Below are 16,650 nucleotides of genomic sequence, written 5' to 3'. Positions count from 1 at the left end.
TTTCGAGTAGGGGATTTATGTGTAGTGTGTCCCCTGACCAGTTTCGCTGGTTTGCCGCTAGATGGCACTATATGTCCGTATACCGTGTACCGTAACAATAGTTAATCACACATTGATATAACAGTTCCGTGTCAGTGGCCGGTCTAATGAAATCACGCCAGCTACGCTGTACTATTCTTAAGCTTATCATCTGAAATAAAAAAAACCGGCCAAGTGCGAGTTGGACACGCCCAGGAAGGGTTCCGCAGTAGAAATAAGGTTTATTTTTATGCAACTAAAAGGTTTTTGATTTATTTTTATATCTCAGTTGATTTAATGAAATTTAATTTAAGGTTTACCTACCATTTAAGACGAATAAAAAAACGACTTATTAGATCTCGTTCAAATAAATTTTCGTTGGTAGTTTTTATAGTTATGCACATCATATATTTTTTTAGACTTATCATGCCCCTACTTTAGTAGTTAGATGGGGGGGGACACATTTTACCACTTCGGAAGAGTCTCGCAAATTGTTCAGGTTAAAAAAAATTGATATTAGAAACCTCTATATCATTTTTGAAGACCTATCTATAGATACCCCACATGCATAGGTTAGATGAAAAAAAAAATTTCAGTTGTACCTATGGGGATCCCTAAAATTTTTAATAATTTTTTTCCATTTTTGTATTAAAATCTTAATGCGGTTCACAGATTACATCTACTTACGAAGTTTCAATAGTATAGCTCTCATAGTTTCGGAGAAAAGTAGCTGTGACATACCACGGACAGACAGACAGACAGACATGACGAATCTATAAGGGTTCCGTTTTTATCCATTTGGCTACGGAACCCTAAAAAACAAGTTTAGCTACGATAATGCAAGCTCATTAATTGGTTATCCATAATTCTGATAACCAGCTTGCATTGTCCTAACCACAGATTTTAGATGTTCTGAGGTCCTAACTTAGGCTGGTTTTATCGTCAAGCGTTTCGCAGCGCCGTTGGAGCGCGCGCGTTCGAAGCTGTAACAAACGTATGGACGAACGGCGCTGCTCAAGCGCACTACTTTTCGATTTTATAATTCATTTTTATACTTGAAAATAAGCCCCGAATTGTTTCATTTTCTAAAATTAGATACTGCATTATATTTCCAAGAATCCGATCTGAGCAAAAACACTATATCTTAAAATTTTCTCGATAGAAAAAAATTACAAAGATGCATCTAATTTTCACGAATTTTTCATTGTACTAAGTTTATATTTTAACACATTGTATAAAATTCTATCATTGAGAAACCGACCAAGCGGATTTTTCAAATGTGGTATATTTATCGAGTTATTGAGAAAAAAACTAATTTGGCGATGAATCCGCGTCATCCTTTTTCACCTGGCATATGAAAAACGGACGTAAGTGTAAAGAGAGAAGGACGATGTTTGATTTTTTGGGTTAGTCGCCCTCTTAAAACGCTACTACTATATCTTCGAACGCGCGGCGCTCCAATGGCGCTGCCGAAACGCTTAACGATAAAACCAGCCCAAACATGAAAAAGATTTTTTCTCGAAATGTGGAAATCAAACTCACAATCACCAATGGTAAAAACCAAGCACTAAATCACTAGCCACAGCTTCCGATCTAAACCATCGAAACATTTAACTATTCTTTAATTGAGCCCCAAGATTTTTCTCTTCTCGTTTCAGAGGAGTCAAATTCGAGTAAGCAAAATAATTTGAAGCAATTATCCTTCTTATTATCCTCAATATTTATGTTACGGAAAAATAAAAATGATTTACTTGATAATTTTTTGTAAACAATGCTTTTAAATAATTATGAATTTATTAATCTCTATGTGTAAGAGTAGATGCTTCACTTAAGACATTAATTATTATAATAATTATATTCGTTTAGTATTGGAAGATTCAATTTTGCTATGGCGCGTCTCTGCTAATTGTATTAACCAACCAATTTCAATATAATTGGCTTGATTTACGTGTATTATAGATATTAAATGGTAATTGGTATTCGTTGAAGCACACAGAGAACTGCAGCGTGTCTAAGTTTAGCTCAACAAACAGCGGAGAAGCTCTAATTGATTGCACTAAACTAATACAAATATTTGCTCGGCATTAATGGCGGTATAAAATACATGACAATAGCCTCAATGCCCTCTTTAATAGGTTTAAGAAACTATTAATATGAGATACGATTGAAACTATATGTTATCTTTTATCTCTTATTAGTTATTATTTAGCCTGTTTTTATCATTAACACTACCCGTCGAAATAAAATACTAAATATAGAACTTTTACCGTCATTTATTATATTGGATAAATCATTTATGGCTCCAGTTACCATCGGAAATACGTAGCTAAGGAAAAGAAAATTATATTACGGACCGGAGTATGACCACGAATTAAAAGAACGCCTTCAGCCTTAGTGTTCATTTTGTGGACCCATTTTTTTACTCCAGTTACTGATCCATAGTATGGTTTTTCGTATTCGAATAATATGCGCTAAACTTGTCCTCATATTCAATTCACCATTAAAAGCAAACAATATGTAACATCGTATTTCCCCAAATAGACATTTTATAATATTAGCAGGAACATGTACGTTTGATAGATTTATTCTGAAGCTAAATAATCGTAACAGATGTTTTGAGTGAGCGCGCCCGAAATCTCCAATGTAATCCTGACTCCGGAGGCGCGAAGCCAACTCGAGCGTGGCTCGTGTTTATTTATGTGACAAATTCCTACAGAACCACGCCATCCGAAATCGTGTGCTCCTGTGATTTTTCCCTTCACAATTTCACCCACATTTGGTTATTTCATCGCACAAATGGATGCGTTTAATTTATTACCCGAAAAAGTCGCGCCTTAAATGTGTACCTTTTTACTTTGATTCGGTTGCGTTTTAATCTTTTTAACTTAAACGGTTCCGCCCCTAGCGATATTTTCTTTTTCGAATTATTTATTATACCGAAAGCTGGATTAAAAATTTCGACAACCCGTTATGTTTTAAGTCGTCAACATATTACATCTATAAAAAGAAACTTTAACTAAGAAGTAAGATTATTATACTAGCAGCGACGAATTTGGGCATCACTGTATAAATGGACCCTAATGCTATTTCGGCACTTTACTGTAACGGCATCCGGGAGATAAAAGGTCAGGATATTAGCATTAATTTCGCCTTACAAAACAGAACACCCTTTAATGTAGCTGATAGCTGGCGAGTATATTTTGTATACTTACTACGATAGATGTAAACAGTAACGTCGAGCATGAACAATGCTTATGTTATTTAGATTCTCCTGAGAAATTCCAAGAAGATAAGATATCATTATTTCCAGCATTCAAAACGGGGCTGCGCATTTCTAGATAGCAATCAAATGAATGGATGTATATTTACTCAACTAGATTACCACATTAATTTCAAAGCTATAAATAAATGACAATGTTTTATGTTCCCTCACCTGCTCGATAATAATATAAGATTGTTTAAAATATGTTGTTAATAAACGATTATTGAATTAACGCTATAGATTTAAGTGTAACCGAGCCCTTTTGTTTCAGATTCAAATATTTGGCTTCAACTCGCAGCTGTATTCGAACTTCTCGGAGGCTTTACACAAAGCTCAAGGCATCGTTTCGATTTCTTTACTTTTACAGGTAAGTAACAATGTAAAATTGCAAAGTCACCGAACAATTTTCTAATTGGCGGAAAATTATAAAGTTTCCAATAAAACACCGGTGAGCTTTAAGGTAATGAGTGCTATCGACGAAACGTTATCAACGGAGCCGCACCTATTCATAGCTTTCACCCAAACTGGGGTAGTTAATTAAGGAAATTGGAATTTTCTGTGTGGCATTGGATTAGCCGCCGGAGCTATTAGTCCAAATTAAGAGCTGTCTGAACTATGATGTAAGAATAATGTACAGTAATGTTTGGCCGAGCGGAACGTTATTTGATTTTAGCGTCTATACGTTACGTTATTAGTCGGTGTTACTGCGACTACTAGGTTTTATGTTTCACATTTAATTCTCTAAGTAGAAAACATCTCTACATTATATTACGTTAATCTGGAAAGCGATACAAAGTATGCTTAAAATCTTAAACTAATTTTCTAGTAGGTATTTACTTGTCTTTGCAAGTTAAAAAGTTATCTGTGTCTAAAAAAGCTATTATATCTCGTTGTAATGATAAATAACAAGGTACATCCTACCCTTCTTTACATTACCTAATTCCTTAGCTTGTGCGTACAAACGATTAAAGACGAAATTAGTTTGTGTAATTTTATCGATGTTTACAAGACATTTTCTTAAGGCATAGTAACGAGTCGATCGTTTACGTCGTCCTCGCAGACTGCAGACTTTTGATCGGCCGATAATTTAGTGTGGTTCTTAATCAGTATGAAGCTGTATGGCAGTGCGCATATTACAACGATACTTCCCGAGTCAGCCGATATAATTTTGATAGACTATACGATTGCCTTCAAACTTAACCATCAGCAAACTGTCGGCCGATGCTAAATCAGTACGACGTTCTTCCACGCGCGCCGATTGTTTGGTCGGCCGACTCGGCAGAAATCCGACTCGTGTAAAATTTTCCGTTCAAAAATCTATCGCTCTCTGTCTGCAGTCTGCGGGGGCTCTTTAATGAACGGCTCTACCCCGGGGCGTGTTTACATATTTTGTTGAGCTCACCTTAGCCCGTGCTACGTAGAGGGTTTCCAAACCGCCTGGGAGGCGGCACCTGTTTAGTTTTGGAAGGCCAAGGTTACATGTACCATTCTATTAGATTTTATGAATCCTCCCAAGAAGACTTGACATTTAAGACACAGTCACTATTGTAGTTAGTTCTTATCTGTGTAGATAAAATATTACGTTTCGAAGGGAAAATGAAAGCCGTAAAATATTGTGCATTGTAACAACTACAAATGCCTACGTAAATTACGGGTAATATAATATTGTCAATAATGCGTATCTTATCTGGAACCAATGCATTGGTCATGGATAGTATGATAATGTAATGAGATATAATTTATAAATCAGTTAACAACAAAATATAATGAATAATTTTATTCATAAACATTTTTTAAAATGTGTTGACTTTTTTCAGCTCGGAGATTTATCTAATCCGGAGTTAAGAATATTGACGGAGGAGTTGGAAAATATTAAATACGGGGGTAAGAAATTCATAATCGGCTTTTGAATCTTATTTATAGGCGGTTTAAAAAATAAATGGCTTATGAAATTGAGTTTTCTGTAGACTTTTTATTTTTTATGCAGTTTCAGTGTTTACTTATGTTGTGTTATAGTAACTACATTATGCTAAGTACTCATATACGGTTTTGCTCGATAGTTTTACTCCAAATCGAAGGAAATGACATATGTGACATATTATTTAATTCCATCGAGCCGGCTCGAAGCGAGCCTTCGAGCTGTCAGTTTTGCGGTCCACACGGTGGTTATTGCTCGATTTGGAGTAAAACTATCGAGCAAAACCGTATGTCAGTACTTAGCATTATATTCATCATAACTTTTCAACGGCAGGTTTTATAACTCGTAAAACAATAGCAAAAACAGGATTTCATAATATGAAAGTTAGTGTCAGTATCAAATGAATTATGAACTACACTCTGAGTGACACGAGATCAACAGTCTAACAGTATTTACTATAGAGTTGACCATTCACTTTGCATTTTGAGTCTGATAGGTTCTAGTCATAAATAGGTTAGTCCACTACTCAATTTGATTTAACGTTTTCATGAAGACATTCGAACAGTAGAAAAATGTATGAAATATTTTTATTTTCAGTATCACTTTTCTATACAACGTTTAATTTTTCTGTAACAAAGACATTTCAATTGCTTTAGGACGATTGAATCGATAAATATTCTCGTTCTTCTCTTCTTAGACTGTATGTATGACATATGAATATTGCATATTATAGTAACTGAAATAAAAATGGAAACTTAAACGTCTATGTAATAATTCTAATAAAGTATATTCGACTATAATGTTAGCCGACTATACATAATGTTTTGTACAAGTTGTAAAAAAATGAAGTGATAATAGTTTAGGGTGTGTATTTCACAGTGAATATTAGGGACTTAATATTCACTGTGAAAGTAGCAGTACTGGGAGAGCAAATTTGTGATTTGTATGGCAAGCGCCCCAGCGCCCCAGCATATATACCCTTACAAAAGTTAAAAAAAGTTACTCTTTCAGCATTGCTTCTGTCAATGTGAACTCCATACATACTTATGAGTCCCTACTATTTATTATCTATGGTAGGCCACAGATTACTACTTCCTACACTCTGTACAGTATTATCACTCTGTTTTATTACAACCTGTATATTTGTATATTAATGTCATTAGCATTTCCTTTGTTCAGGAGCGGAGATGCCAGTAAACCGGCTGTCGGTGCGCGGGCTGCTGCCTGATACCGACTACTACATGACGTACGACGGGTCCACCACGGCGCCGGCCTGCTACGAGACCGTCACGTGGATCATCATCAACAAGCCCATATACATCACCAAGCAGCAGGTATTGAATACCAGTCATGCGAAGTACTATGGTGGACCTAAATAATTTGGTCGGATTATGTCAAAGCTATCAGTCGGCTGGGTTTGACATGACGCGACGAAATAATGCTGGTCCACCTATGAATCAACTTCTCTAATATAACAAGATACAATAGCAAGTTGAAATTACAGTAGGGTGATTTTCGTCTTACTGCAGTAAAAGCTTGTTAAGCCGTATTGCACTATTTTTGTGAGTAAAAAATTACCTCAGGCGCAGCGTAGGAGAGGAAGTAATATTACCTCTCTTGTCATATTCACATGTACTTCTGCTGTTGTTTAATTTTCACTTAGATTCTGCTGGCATTCCCGAATACCCGTTATTTTCTACCTAACTTCATTTATTTTCGATCAGTGAGTAACATTAACTGAAATATAAATTAATATAGCTCGTGGCATTAATTACTGTGATTATTATAAGCTTTTAATTGCTAACTTATTAATTACCTTTTAAGTACTCGTAAATCTTAAAGTGGCGTAAAGTAGCACTAATCATAAATAAAATTTAATTTAGAATCGGGTAAAATACCCAGTAATAAATAAACTGGTTTATGAGTAAGTTTGAAGCGGTGTGTTTGTACCAGCACTTGTAAATCAAACTTAAAACCTGTTCTGTGTTCATGTTTGCATACATCTGGCATAACGATAATAATATTCATAAGCAAGGACCCAACTCTAGCCGTTTCGACATAAAGCTAAGTTAAATTTTCACTACGCTTTTATTTAACTTTGTTTTATATTAAAATTTAAATTTTAAGTTGATGATAATCATAAAAAAAATATACAAAGCATGTTTAAATCTCGATTCACGACGATATAATATAAACTCATATTAATTTGTTATTTGTTTGTATTGGGTATTAGAATCATTTTTCCAAAAGTCATATTTCAGGGTAAGGTTGGTTGATTTTATTACTGTGATGACTAAACCAACTTTTTTGTTAAGACTATGCGGCTTATTTTATAGAATTAATTTACCTAGTGAGACAGGATAATATTTATTGATACAACTGATAATATGAGAAACCGAGGCAGAAGTTATCTTTTATATGCCTATTCGGTGTATGGATCAGATATTTTGACATAAGATTGATAGCAGATAGAAGATGACATGTGCTTTGTGCGCTTGTTGCTTGCAGAGTTTTCGAGATTCTGACCAGCTTCGTAGAAAGTATTCTATGAAGCAGCCTTAGTAGACCAATGGTAAGCGATTATCATAAACGCTAACAAAATGTATGCGATTTGACATAAGTCATCGCTTCGCTATCGAATACTAATGTCAAATCCCATACATTTTGTGGCGTTGGCGTTGGCGTTTACGATAATCGCTTGCCACTTGTCTAGGCCCTCTGGTCAGAATACCAGCTTCATAGAAAGCAAAAGAAAGTAAAAAAAAAACGTATAGACATACGTGATTGTATATTTTTACTTTGTATTAATACTGTATATTACTTGGCGCCTATCGTGCTTTGCAATATGCGAGCTTTCAGTGACTCAGTACATCAGGGCATAATTCGCGCGAGTTAGTTTTGAATACCAAATGCGGCTAAGATCCCATCTAGTTGAAATCTGTGACACGAGCCGCGGTCGTGCTGTAATAACATTTGCTCACGCTACAATAAACAACTCACGTCCCTCGCCGTTAGACAAAGACTTCGGTGAGTTATGTACGTGTTAAAAGTAAACTAGAAGTGCCGCTGAATCGCCGTTATTATAAATCATTGTTTATGTTTTCCGTTTGTTTGCGGGAATCGAGCTAGTTGAACTCTACTTTTCGCCACTTTCCTTTATCCGCTACGTTTCTGAGAAATTTTATTTGGGTTAGGTTAGGCCGAAGCCGGCCGAACTCGTGCAAACGTTTTTATATGTAGTTACTTGTGTAATTTGGAATATTGAAATTTCGCTCAAAATAAATCTAACTTTAGTAGTTTACGATCGAGTTATATTACTTTTGAATTGTTTTAAGCTCGAACGAAAGCGATTCCGCGAATTTCTGTAAAGGAAACTTTAGCCAAAAAATTACACGGCAGTAAACAAAGCAATTATACGAGGAATCCTGTGGCTTTTAGGCGTCTATAATCACAATCAAACCGTTTAATACGGCGTAAACGGCGATGAGAATGAGATAGGGCTCGCGTGTGTGGGGACCGTTAATCCGAACTATACCAACATACAACATATAATACGAAGAAATTTCAATTTACCTAAATCGTTCCAGCTCCGCGCTACAAATTACACTGGCATATATTATCTGTTAAAAGTTTTCTAAATGCTCGCTTAAAATGTTATTTTTCAATTAGGTACGTCATTAAAATGTAACACTTAAAAAATTAGGTATGACTTACGAAATTTATTAATCTCAGAAGTTCAATTTTTTTGGTTTTTAATAGGATTCACATTTAACAAAACATGTCCTACTTTCTTGGTTAAAATAAAACTGCATCCATACGATAACGACCCATACTAACGGGTAAATACGTACTCTGTTTTTGTCGCCCGATCTCTATCTTTTCATCAGACTCGGGATGTAACGAGTAGTACGTTCGAGATTCACTTGGAGTTGCGTTTGATCATGTATTAGCTGATAGCACGGGCACGGGGCTTTGAAGTCACTTTACAGCTCCAGAGCTCGAGCACTCTATGAATAATAAACTTATGCTTATAACTCCGAGATAGATAGCTCGTCCACTTAATTATATAGTTACAAAATTTACAACGTTACAGCATAGCATAGTAAATAAATTGGACGCTGTTAAGCATTCGTGTACTAACCCACAAAAAATTATGTATTGAGTTATGAATGCAGTTATGTTCTTTAGATGATTTAGAACAAGACTGCATTAAAAAATTTGCAACAAAAAAATTGTGGGTTAGGACACTAATGCTTAACAGTGACCAGTTAACATTGATAATTAGGGCCCACTTAAAGAGGTTTTTAAGGCATTTTAATGGCTTAAGCCAAATACATAGCTAACCAATCATAGACATAGTAACTTTTTTCAGTTATACGACAATATTTTGATCTTAAGTCATTGAAATAATTATATGGAATGATTTTATGTGTCATATTTTGGTTCACTCTACTACTTGATTGAATAACTATCGCTTTGAATGAAAATGATTGAAAATTGAGTGACCAAAGGACAACTCTTTAAGTCGTTGATCGTTACAATCAACGACTGAGTGAACGACAATGGAGCAAAATTTCTAGTTTCTAACCCTTACGTTTTAGGGCCAACCTACACGTGTCACAACCACACCACATCGCAACGACAAAATGCCGTCGAGCAATGGTTACGTGGAATGGTGTCGCTGCAGCTTTTTGTAGTTGCGTTGTGGTACCGACAAAATGCCGACATGTTTGCGTTGTCGCTAGTAGTTGCGATGTGGTTACGTATGAAAGTCAATGAAACGGAGGGGGGGAAGAGCGCGGGCGGAGTGCGCACACTGTCATTGCATCGACGCAACGTTGTGGTTGCGATGTGGTCGGTATCACACAAGTGGTCGACATTGACTGCAAAATGTGGTACGTGTGAATGGTCCAGTTCATTTACAATACGAAATATATGACCGACCACGTGGTGTGGTTGTGGTGTGGTTGTGGCTGTCGTGTGGTTGTGGTTGTCGTGTGGTTGTGGTACGTGTAGGTTGGCCCTTAGGTCCTGCCTTAATAGATCAGTCAGTCAGTTTTTACTAATGTAGATTTATATGAATTTACGCTGTGCAGATACTTTGAATCTCGGGAAAAACATAGGATGTACCTACTGCGCAGTACTTTTTTCCTGAATAAAACCGAAAAAAAATGTAATTTGCACTTAAACCGCAGAACCGATTAAGCTGGGTATATACCCAGCTTATATATTATATTTATCTCTATAGATATTAAGAGACCCGGGAAAGGATATTTTATAGTTTAATAGCGGTAAAATGAACGGTACCTACGCAATATACGAACTTCTGACTTATTTTGCAACGAAGTTGCGGGCGCACAGCGACTAGATGTAACATTAATATAAAATTCATCGTAATATTACGAGGTACCAGAACAGCCCCCGTAGACAAGTGGCAAAACGCTAACGCTAGCGCTACAAAATGTATGGATTTGATAATAGTATTCGCTAGCGAAGCGATGACTTATGTCAAATCGCATACATTTTGTAGCGTTAGCGTTTTGCCACTTGTCTACAGGCCCAGATACTTTTTCAAAAAAATCTAATAATATAAAGGAATCCACGATCTACACACTATTTGTTAATTTATTGTTTATATATTGTACAAGTAATAGTGCAATGTAGCCGCCTGGTAACGCCATCTGTTGTTGGAGAGTTGTACTACATTTTCAATTTACCTTTCTTTCTGGTCACTGCTGATGATGGGTACTGGGTTTAAGCCTGAAGAGCTCACAGACAGACAGATACACTTCCCATTTATAATGTTAGTATAGATTTAAATAAATTTTAGAAATTAATTCCAGGGTCGAAATGTCAAGGAAGGTAGTTGTAAAACACTGTCCGGAGAAGTTTTGATGTCGGTACATCCATTATTGTTTAACTGTTTACTCGACGCCATTAGGATGAATTTTCCTTGCAAAATACTTTTCTTGTGATTAGAAAGCATTTCTAACGTACTTACTGTCCTAGTTTTGCTCCATTGAGTATGCAGTAATTTTATAATTTTTTAGGCTACATTTTGTCTAGAATTTTATCGACTACTAGCTGTCCCGGCAAACGTTTCTTTGCCGTATAAAGTATTTCGCCCGTATTATTTTATTGAAGTGACTAAATAAGTATGTCACCATGGCAATGTCCATCGCTATCCCGTCGCAAAAACAATGATCGCCGTCAGTCTCGAGTAGTAATAATTTACTATTATTTATTTAACAAATGCACTTATCAATACAAAAAGTACCCAGTAGCCGATTCTCAGACCCACTGAATATGCATATAAAATTTGGTTAAAATCAGTAAAGCCGTTTCGGAGGAGTACGCGGCCTAACATTGTGACACGAGAATTTTATATATAAGATATAATCTATGTCTTATTAGATATATCGTTGCCACTGATATTCATAAAACCAATTCCAAAGTAAAAAATCATTTGATCATAGCAACTGGGTACCAAACGACGTATCAATTAGCGAAATACTATAACAGAGGACCAGTCAGCTCAGTGATTAAGCGTGTGGCATCATATGCCGGGGGTTGCGGGTTCGAATTGTCGTAATTATTATCAGTTAAATTGAGGCTTCGGTTACATCGAAGATTCCTTCTTCTCTCTCTTTTGTTTCATAGACCACCTTCAATATATTTTGCTGGATTGGGATGATAAAAAAATATGGTTTTGATCTATGGAAACTTGAGTAATTTTTACAAGAAACAGCCCCTTCTTAAAATATTATATCTGCTATATTAATAGAAGCAGTCAAGCCAAAACTTTACTTCGTCACAATGGGAAGCAAATTAATATTCATGCTGACAATTGTGGACCCCCATTTTTTCGGTACATCCAACGTAGGCTCCCGTCGAGTCTCCCGTGGTCTGCTCCATCTGTACCACTTTGGGAATATCTGGATTACACGCTCAACATGTCCCCAGCTGCACGGGCTGAGACGGCTGATGCAGGGGGACAACCGCCACCCCAAGGCACCTTTGGGAAACAACTTCAGACCCCCGCAGCCGCTGCACCACCGCGCCGTGCGGACCAACATCGACTTTGATTTGAGCAAGGTAATTTACTTACATCGTTTTACAAAGACATAAAATTTTATTAAGCTACTAGCTGACCCGGCAAACGTTGTTTTGCCATATAAATTATTTCTAGTAACAATATAAAAGTAGATAAAAACCTATTTTCAGGCCTAACGAATGTACTATCAGAGAAGTTGATTCCTATGCAAATCGGGGACCTAAGTAGTTTGGTTGCGTCACGTCAAACCCAGCTTACAGATCACAATTAACATTGAATTGACATATTCGACCAAATAACGTTGGTCCGTCAATTGCATAGGAATCAACTTCCTCGATGGTACATACAAAATTTCATTAAAATCGGTTAAACCATTTTGGAGGAGTTCGTGCACAAACACTGTGACACGAGAATTTTATATATTAGAAGATACAATTTTATTTTTATTACTACATGTTTGTAACTTTTAATATGGAGATGGTCACACATAATATTTTGTCAGTACCGAACGCGCCGTACGCACCGCATAGTTCACGAATTAATGCGGCGCGTATGGCGCGTGCTTGCTGATCACCTTGCTCGAAATCTTCGCTGTCATTCCGCTGGAATAGCGCGAAACGCAGCCTAAGTCCCGTAATCTCGTCTCTATTTGTCACTCGAGTGAGTGACAAAAAGATGTCGTGTCGTACATAATTGAAAAAATCTATCTCGACTCCTGCGCATAAGAAACATTCATAAAAGTTACAGAAGAATATTCTTATGTTTGCAATTCTTTATAACAAACGTAGCTTGGTAATTATTGAAAAACAAATTATGTTGTAAAGCATAACAACCTCTTTTTCAGTATCCCGGAAAGACATGTCCGAGTATGCATCGAGACATGCACTACAAAGGTGAGAATTTTGCGCATTCACTTAATAGATATATAATTATTTAAATTAACAAAGAAACGAGACTATGCCACAAAAACTCTGACTTTTTCAGAGTCATGCAATTTTTACTACGCACGCTCGTGAAATTCATAATAGTATGCAGCATTTAACAGCTAAATCCAACATAATACAAAATCTATTATAGTCGCATGTATGTTTACAAGCTTCTAAAGAAGTCCTCAGATCAAACTATTAGTTAGAAACATAATATTATATATTTACATTAATTAAATATTCTATTCACAGCGAAAACCTGGACACAATACTGAAGGTGAAACCGACGATCTACGGTAGGCATTCTTGTATTCAGACAGTTATGAGTTATAGACTATTTGATTACACGTTGTATATAATATTGTCAAATTGTACAGTCTCGCTGATTTTCTTCGCCGATGCTGATGGAACTTTAGCTTCGAAGTGTACTTTTAAATAGGTTTTTGTATAATAAAAGACACTTACCTTAGGGCTGATGATTCAATTAATAATAATACAGATTTTATAGAAATATTATATTAGTATAAAATATAAGAACTATTGTATAGCGGCCTCATACGTTTAGGGTTATATATTTTCGGATAGATTGAATATATGCGTCTCGCTGTCAATTTAGTATTCGATAGAAGCGTTAATATTTGTAAATGTTTTATAACCTTTATCACTTAAGACGTAGCGTACGAGTGATTCGTAAAAATATATTATTATTGTTACTACCGGCTACCTATATTTCATATCGAACTACATATCTCGGTCAATATGGATCTTATATGAATCATTGTAAATCCATAATATTATATTGAATATGTAAAATTAAATTATAGGCACGTCGATGTTTGTATTTTTAGAATAAAACAGATGCTTTTATTATTTGAGATGTTTTATGACATAGCTTCTTAGACTATAATCTCGTCATTGTCAGCTTAAAGTATTAAACGAGTTGTAGATAATAAAATATTCCAATAATGTTTAGTTTCCATTGCCTCCCATCGACCATCGTGAAAGTTGCAGAATTCGTTATCCGGTCGAAACCATTACGAGGACTCTCCGGTTTCGCTTAAAGGTTTTTGCAGTCACAAAGTCAGCTATCGCAAATTTAAAAATATACCTCTACGTTTTTTTAAGGTAATGTAGCGGAACCGTCTGTTTTAGTGTTTCCTCCGTGCCATGTTTGAATAAAAAGCTCATTTGAATTCTATGTGAATCGAAATTGAGTCTCCTTTTTGCTGTAGTAACTTAATTTAATCGAGTTCCATCACAACGTCTTTTAGATTAGATAACCCTATGTAGCACCTTGCCGTTCCGGCTTCCCTTAAATTTATTCTCGATTGTTTTCTGAGAAATGTCGCATTAAATACCGTTAAACTTTGAAGATTTGTTTATTTAGAATGATGCTAGAGATTATAAAGTTAAATAGCTGCAACACACAAAATTATATTTACTGCAATCTAAAAAAATTCCCAGGTAATTGTAATTTATTATTATGAAGCTATAAATCATTTCATATCCTCATTACAGGTTACTAATGATATATATACCAGCTATTAACTACTTTCCTATTATCAGTAACAAACAACATTATTCTTCATAATAGTATTTATAAAGATATAAAACCGACTTCAAAATTGTACGTAATTGAGAATTAAAATTGCCTTATCTCAAAAACTACTTAACCGATTTTGATGAAACTTTTAGTGTTCCCTAAGTTGAACAATACCTAGTACAACAAAAAATTATTACTTAAATCGGACTTGTAGTTCCGGAGATATGCGAACACAAACATAAAAACATACATACATACATAATATACACTTTTGAAATTTGGCACTGAAATAGGCTAACATATACAAAACTGGGCAGTTCTGGAAATATTACATACTCGTACATACGCGTCGAATTGATAACCTCCTTTTTTGAAGTCGGTAATATATATTTCAAGGGTTAGTATATTATTAGCATTTTGTTCTTTAATTTTACAAAGAACTATCTAGACGTCTGTTGCCTACTTGAACTTGAATACTTCGTGAATACAATATAAAATCATAAGGGCGTAATAAACTATTAATATAGAAACATAAATCGCTCGATGTTCCGGAACTCGGGGCAGCGCTATTGGAAAACTTTCCGTTCCCTCCACCTTAATAGGCTAACACAAATTGACTTCATTAAAAACAATACTATCTCTCACTTTATTGCTAAACGCAACCAATTTTCAAAGGTAAGTTTTTGTTAATGAATAACGTAGTATATTATTATTAACTACTAGCTGTCCCAGTGAACTTCGTAAAAACTTTCCCTTGACTTCTACGAATATTTTAAGACTAAAATTAGCCCAATCCATTCAGCCGTTTTCGAGTTTTAGCATTACTAACACAATTGAAAATCCATTTTTATATAATACTAGCTGTCCCAGTGAACTTCGTGTCACTTTAAAACCTTCCCTTGACTTCTACGAATATTTTAAGACAAAAATTAGCCCAATCCGTCCAGCCGTTTTCGAGTTTTAGAGTTACTAACACAATTGAAAATCCATTTTTATATATATAGATTACACCAAGAATACATTTTAATATATTTTTTAACGTGGGAGAGCCATGCTTCGGCACGAATGGGCCGGCTCGACCGGATAAATACCACGTTCTCACAGAAAACCGACGTGAAACAGCGCTCGCGCTGTGTTTCGCCGAGTGAGTGAGTTTACCGGAGGCCCAATCCCCTAACCCCTAGCCTATTCCCTTCCCTACCCTCAACTATTCCCTTCCCTTCCCTTCCCTTCCCTCTTAAAAGGTCGGCAACGCACCTGCAGCTCTTCTGATGCTGTGAGTGTCCATGGGCGACGGAAGTTGCTTTCCATCAGGTGACACGTTTGCTCGTTTGCCCCCTTATTTCATAAAAAAAAAAAATTCAACAACGCTACAACGGCCATCAATATTTACAGTATCGTTGAGATTTTTTTTGTTGAACATTACATTAGGAATTGTAAATGTTAATTATGACTTTAATTAATAGAAGAGATTAGGCTAATTCTACCCCAACCCCTAGTATTATTATCAAATAATAAATTGTCAAAGTTTCACCGCAATCGAAACAACCAGCTTGTCAGGGCAGTAAATACAAATTAACAACTCTTAACTTGAATTTATGACATGATAGTAAAGCAAGATACAATTGAGTCAGTAAAGCTGCCACTACAATAATATTTAGATAAAGATAAAATAAATTTCATACTCATATATTTTGAGCTACAATTATAAAAAATCAAAACATTTACAAGCAACAGATAGAAAAACACAAATCTTTATATGTACAAAACAGTGCACTTACGTAAACTAAAGATTACTAGTATTAAATATCATCTAATTGCTACTAATTTCGGATCATAGGTAATTTTATGATTTAATATGATCTCTTGATTAATTTGGGCTTGAATTTGCGGTGGCATATTATTTAATATTATTTTCAAGAAATTGTG

The 16,650-nt window shown here is 35.5% G+C and overlaps 1 protein-coding gene across 1 annotated transcript in view; it reads left to right on the top strand.

Moving 5' to 3' along the window:
* Positions 1–14,100, top strand: part of LOC121728917 (carbonic anhydrase-related protein 10) — a 52,792-nt gene extending 38,692 nt beyond the window's left edge. Inside the window, exons 6-11 of the mRNA XM_042117247.1 lie at positions 3,552–3,647; positions 5,098–5,164; positions 6,378–6,532; positions 12,162–12,293; positions 13,097–13,145; positions 13,431–14,100. Coding sequence (XP_041973181.1) covers positions 3,552–3,647; positions 5,098–5,164; positions 6,378–6,532; positions 12,162–12,293; positions 13,097–13,145; positions 13,431–13,453 — 522 coding nt within the window. The 3' untranslated portion in view covers positions 13,454–14,100. The remainder of the gene's footprint in view (positions 1–3,551; positions 3,648–5,097; positions 5,165–6,377; positions 6,533–12,161; positions 12,294–13,096; positions 13,146–13,430) is intronic.
* The last annotated feature ends 2,550 nt before the right edge of the window (positions 14,101–16,650 follow it).

This window comes from Aricia agestis, chromosome 7, assembly GCF_905147365.1.
Source record: "Aricia agestis chromosome 7, ilAriAges1.1, whole genome shotgun sequence".
Taxonomy (NCBI): Eukaryota; Metazoa; Arthropoda; class Insecta; order Lepidoptera; family Lycaenidae; genus Aricia; species Aricia agestis.
Note: the sequence above shows the minus strand (reverse complement) of the source record. Positions and strands in the feature narration are given on the sequence as shown.